Below are 5,608 nucleotides of genomic sequence, written 5' to 3' on the forward strand. Positions count from 1 at the left end.
CAAGCGTATGCGGAAATCGGCTGACGGAGGTAGACTTCGGCTTTCTTCCCTATGTGCAATGATACCAATGGAGCTACTTCAATGTCCGCAATAAATGTTTACATTGTGAACTACGATGCTGGCTTTCCATTTGAAGGAACAGTTTAGTTGTCGTTGGAGTGTGTGGTGGTTAGAATGGATAGCTGGCGCACTTACCTCGCAATTTTACTGATGTGGAGTTTAAGCATCAAGTTAGCAATTGATGGTGTCCATTTCATTTGTTGCCTTTTTGACTGATAGCATTTGGGGTGTCGCACAAAGACGTCCCATACAATGCTTTCGAAAAGGCATTAGTTGCCCGATTGCACTACAAAGGTGACCTCTATGGGGCATCGTACGTCTTCTCAGCTTTGACGAGAACTTAGTATTGCTGGCTGGTGAATACCGAAAGGACGCAAATTGGAGGGTGCGCATATTTTTGTATGATGAAACTAAAACCTAGTGCAGTGTGCACGGATGTCGGTAAACTGAGAGAAATCGAGGGAGTAGTAGTGAATGGAGATGTCAACTGTGCATTTCAACCATAATAAACAGCACATCTTGTGGCTTGTACTATATTTTACTTTTTCTATTGTTGCATATGAGGTACCTTCCTGTCTAAAGTTCCCTCACCCCTACAAATTCAAGTTTACGTTGGCAATCCAGCTACATTTAATTATGCGGGTAATGAACTGTAATGCGACACCTCTGTGTTTAATGTTTAGTTTTGGCTCCTCCTCCTTTGTTCTTTTGTTGGGCACTATCCCCTCCTATACTCTTCAGTAAGTTGGCGATGCATAATCTGGCCTGGTGTTATGTCTTCTTTCGTCTCAAGGACGGTAGGGCATCGTCGGAAATGTTTATTGCATGCTTAATGCCATGTTTGTGTCAAAAATGCATTAAAATTTAGACATTAGCTGTAGTTTCCAGAAAAGGCTAATATGGAGGCATAAAGTGCACTCAACTTCTCCACATCACGCTATGTGCGGTAACAAGTTAAGACTTTACATTTAGATAAACCAAGGACTTCGTTGTAGAATCAGTGCCCTAAAATAAACACTGTTCCAAAGAGCATCAAATTTTACAGGATATTTGTAATTACCATTTTTGGATGGTACCGGTTGGTGGCATGCCTGGAATTGGCAGTAAATGTGGAGCGACATTGACAATCACAATGACCTCACATGGCACTGACGTGGTTATGGACGCAGAAGACATGAAGACAATGGAAGTTGTGTGAGTAGCCTAGGGAAGAATCGCTTAACTGACCTTGGTGACAGTTCCCATGCCGTGTTGCAGCAAATGCTGCATTGCAGTGGGAGAGAGATGTCAACTGTACTCGTGATTGTGATTTACTGTCTGATGCCAAATGTATCATGCATTTGGCCTCACCTCAACATTCCAGTGGTAACTGCTCCTCCTGACAAAGCAAGCTTTCCCCGATGGTACACTCAGCACTGAGAGTACTGAGAGATGCGGTTGCACTGCAAGGGAGTATGAATACAAATCTGAGCCTTGCATACAACAATGTCTGAGAAAACCCCACTTTTGTGAAGACTGGTAAAGCTGTGACACAACGGAGGTAGAATGTTGTAAATATTGCAGACAATATCTGAAAAGAATAGTAAGCTGACCTAGTTTTCTACAAAGCACCAACTTCATAGACACACTGACATACAGGTTGGATGAAAGCGTGAGTGACCACACGAACAAAACCAGCCCTTAGAGAGCATACGCGAAATCAATCTTGGAAAAAAGGTGTGTAAATTCAAGCGGAAGTAGAAATCTGTCTGGCCCAACTTCGCAATCGCCGAGGTGGCAACGTTGGACAGAACTATGGAAGGGAAGAGCACATCAGTGTCGATGAGAGGTTGAAGGTTGCAGGCAAAGCCCAAATTCTGGCCGTACTGCTTTTCTGCAAATGTAGCATACGAAATGCTTCAATTCACTTCTTTTAAACTCATCCTTAAAAGAGTATTTTGCCTATAAGTAGTAAAGTTTGTAACTGCTGTGATGTGGAAGTGGACTTTTATGCAACGCCTTTAAAACTGCATTACCGGACTTCGTTTCTATGAGCGTTACTATGGCGTTACCTTGTCCGTCAACTGATTGTGCAATAACCACCACATTGTGACTGTTCATGTATTGCGAATCATGTGGGCATCCTTCGTGGCAGTGAAAACTTCAGTATCCGCAGTGGTTGCCATCCTCACACAATGCATCCCCTCACTTAGTTCTCTCAAATTTGAAAGCTGCCTTTGCAGATAATGAGTCGTAGCCTATGATTCACCAGCTGCTTGCCAACTCACTCACTTCCCCATGTGTAGGTCATTTAATGACATGACACAAACAATTGCAGTCTGTAACGTGGATGCAGAACAAGTACAACAGCATTGGCCTAGTAAGTTGAAAATGCATGCACAATGTGGCTGTTGGTATGTGTCGAGGTGCAGCGATCTAGTTCTGATGCTCTTGTGTGCAATTGGTCTCATCGACTTTTGTGGATTGTCTCTTGCAATTGTCTGCTAGTGTTGATGGAGTGAAATCCAATCTACGCGTATCTTCCAAATGTCAGTCGCGGAGTGAACGCAGAGGAGAAATGTGCACAGTGGGGCGGCAAAACATTTCCTACCAACAACAGTAGACATGGTTGAGCAGGTCAAGTGGGTCGGACACAATTCGCCCTCCATGCTCTCCCTCACGCCATATATGCTAAGGCAGCTCATCATCCGGCCCTTTCGAGGAATGCCAATGAGGCACTCTCAACTTACACATCTTGATGTAGGTGTGGATGTGTGGATGAACACGGCGAGATGCGTTGTAGCAATGCGACATCTACGGAAATGTAGACAAGGTGGATCAAGTAAATGTAAGCCCACAATCACTAGGAAAGTTCAATCTAGGCATTAGAAAGTACCTGTGGATGCACATAACAGGCGGCTCAAGGCAGTCACTCTGACCCATTTCTTGCGTCAAAAGAGAACTCCTGACTGGCGATGGCAAGTCGGTACATGATGGATGACCTGACTGCTGGTAGCCAGTGCAATCATCTACTTACCCACTACACAGACCCACCAGCATGGCTTGATACTCCGCATTCGGCAGTTTCGACATCCTGTAGGCCGTCGAATCGCAGCCCAATGGATTGCCCGTTACCTATCAACGCACGACTACTCAAGAGTTTCTATTCAACTGACATCGTTCCGACCAAAATATCAATGGAATAGTGAAGGCATAGGCATAGAGGGTCCATGAATGCCCATACAAGAATACATTTAACTTCTGCCTTTATCCATTAAGCATTCTGCACACGCTGCAGCAGTGTGTTGATTCAAGGAAGCTTCTCGAACACTGGAGGTTAAAATTAACTCGGGTAACCATTTCATAACGCCTCGTGGCCATTTCTCGCAAAGGTTAGATGTGCACAGCAAATCCAATGGAGGTGGTACTACTTTCCTCCAAAAGGTGGCGCGAACAAATCCTTCGTGTTCAATTTGCATAAAGGTAACCAAATACAGCAGACTTAACTAGACTAAGAGCACTTCAAGTCATCGGCTCCCCTGAGGTCTAACTGAGCCTTCGTGCAACGCCTTTGAAACCGCACAACTAGTAGTCCCCTATTCTGTGAGAGGAGACTGCTTTGCCTTGTCCACCAACTGTTTGTGCAATAACGGAAACAGACTAATTGTTGAAATGGCAAAAATCACGTGGGCATCATTGCATAACAGAGAAAATTCCGTACTCATATCAGCGGTCATTGTCACGCATTGCATCCCCCAGTGGACCGTCCCTGGTCAAATGTTGACTTCGCAGCTGGTCTGATGTGACACGAATCACGCGCAGGCCAGCTGATGAGATGGAACCCTCGGACGTCAATCACGCGCAAGTCAGCCAGAATGACCTGGCCTTTGTGTGATGCCTAGGCCATGATTCATCGGCCGAAGGTCTAGCCATTTCTTCGGCATGTTCGCGTTAAAAAGTGAAAGGGAAACTACAAAGTCTGTCCGAATTCCGAGGTATTTACCTCCTGCAGTGATACTGCGTGCACACAGTACTTACTAGCATGGTTCGCGTAGATACGAATCGAATCTAATTCTGCTTCACAAATTCCGGCTCATCAATATTTGGCATTTGTCCCATGTCTGGGTGCAGATCTCAATCATTCAATGCTCCACGGTCTAAAATATCTGCATGATCTGCTCGATTAACTTAATTTGCAGTGAGAAGTTCAATCAACAGGGTAGGCGAGCCACACCTTTCAAATTCTCCTCCCCACTTTACTCAGTTTTCCCATGGTTTTCAAACAGGCAGCCGTATTTGAATCCAAATTCATGTACAAAGTAAGAAGATAGGGTGATGGCTGAAGGGGGTTCTACATCCTACGCTTCCAGCGTGGAGGCTAGTCAATTGGATAATAAATAGGTCTGTGAAGCACATTTTTGCCACTGCAACGGCAAACGTCGAACCACCGAAATAAGGAACAGACTGACGGTTGCAGTTATAACGAATTTGCAATTCTCAAGAGACATTAGGCTGAGCTCTGGGGTCAGCGTCAATTACCCCAATATGACTATTATTTAAAAGGGTGCGGTTGTGGCAATTATCAGACAACAAGGATTTGATGGTTGCCAACACCTGAGAAGTAAATGCATTCCCATATTCGCTAGGAAAGGTCAGTCTAGGCCTCCTATCCGCAAAGCGCGATTAGAGCACACTAGGTGGTATGAGGTTGAGGTGGTGGTCAGTCTATGCAGAAGCCGTGATGCATTGGGTAAGGTGGCATTTACTTGGCAAATGAGGCGTGGTCCTGCTGATGCACATGTGCTGATAATCCAAATATTCCACCATAGCGGAGAAACGCACTGTATCAGCTGTGTCACATTCTAAATGCACAAAGGTGTAACGAGTCACGGATGTCGGAGTCTGTGGAGAAATATCACCTTCCAAAATTGCATGCTACAATGGTAGAACAGTCAAATGTGAGGTCATGGTGACTGACTGACAGATAAATCGGGGGTGAGTGAGGCGTGACTGGGCCAACGAACCAATGGCGTGCGTGAGAAGGGGGAACCCCTTTCCACGAACGCCTATAAAGGAGCACATCGAAGTCAAAAATATCACATCGCCGCAATGGGTTGGATGACTGTCTTCGCCGTTGTAATCGCCTGTCTCGTAGTTGGTGGCTTCAGCCATCCAAAACAGCCAACATTCCCCTCATGTCAATCACGTGTGTGCCATTCTGGTGCAAATACTGGCTACGGTTGTCGCGGTGGCGTCTGCGACTACACGTGTTCCGAGTCATCGTGCCACGGTTTCGGCAACGCAGTCTTTCCACACAAGGGAATGCAGGAGACGTGGGGTAGTGGAGCACTGGGTAAGCATGGCTGCTATGGTGGAAACTGCGGCTACTGGAGTGGATGCAATGATGGCAAGTGCAGTGACTTCTACGACTTCCAGCAGTGTCAACATGTCAAATGCGTCAATGGATCGTTCCATGGCTATGGCTGCAGCACTGGTGGCAACTGCCGAGTTGTCTGCTTCATTGATGTTTGCCATTCCGTTGACAATTATGGTAAGGTGTACCAACCCA

General features: G+C 45.7%; 1 protein-coding gene across 1 annotated transcript in view; it reads left to right on the forward strand. All coding sequences in view use genetic code 11, as the record gives it.

The window, feature by feature from the left end:
- Positions 1 to 5,148: 5,148 nt before the first annotated feature.
- Positions 5,149 to 5,608, forward strand: part of EGR_04623 (hypothetical protein) — a gene marked incomplete at both ends in the record, with an annotated part of 6,147 nt that continues 5,687 nt past the window's right edge. The window contains one exon of the mRNA XM_024493872.1: positions 5,149 to 5,590. Within this exon, the coding sequence (XP_024351625.1) occupies positions 5,149 to 5,590 (442 nt within the window). The remainder of the gene's footprint in view (positions 5,591 to 5,608) is intronic.

This window comes from Echinococcus granulosus, assembly GCF_000524195.1.
Source record: "Echinococcus granulosus chromosome Unknown EG_S00030, whole genome shotgun sequence".
In the NCBI taxonomy this organism is placed as follows: Eukaryota; Metazoa; Platyhelminthes; class Cestoda; order Cyclophyllidea; family Taeniidae; genus Echinococcus; species Echinococcus granulosus.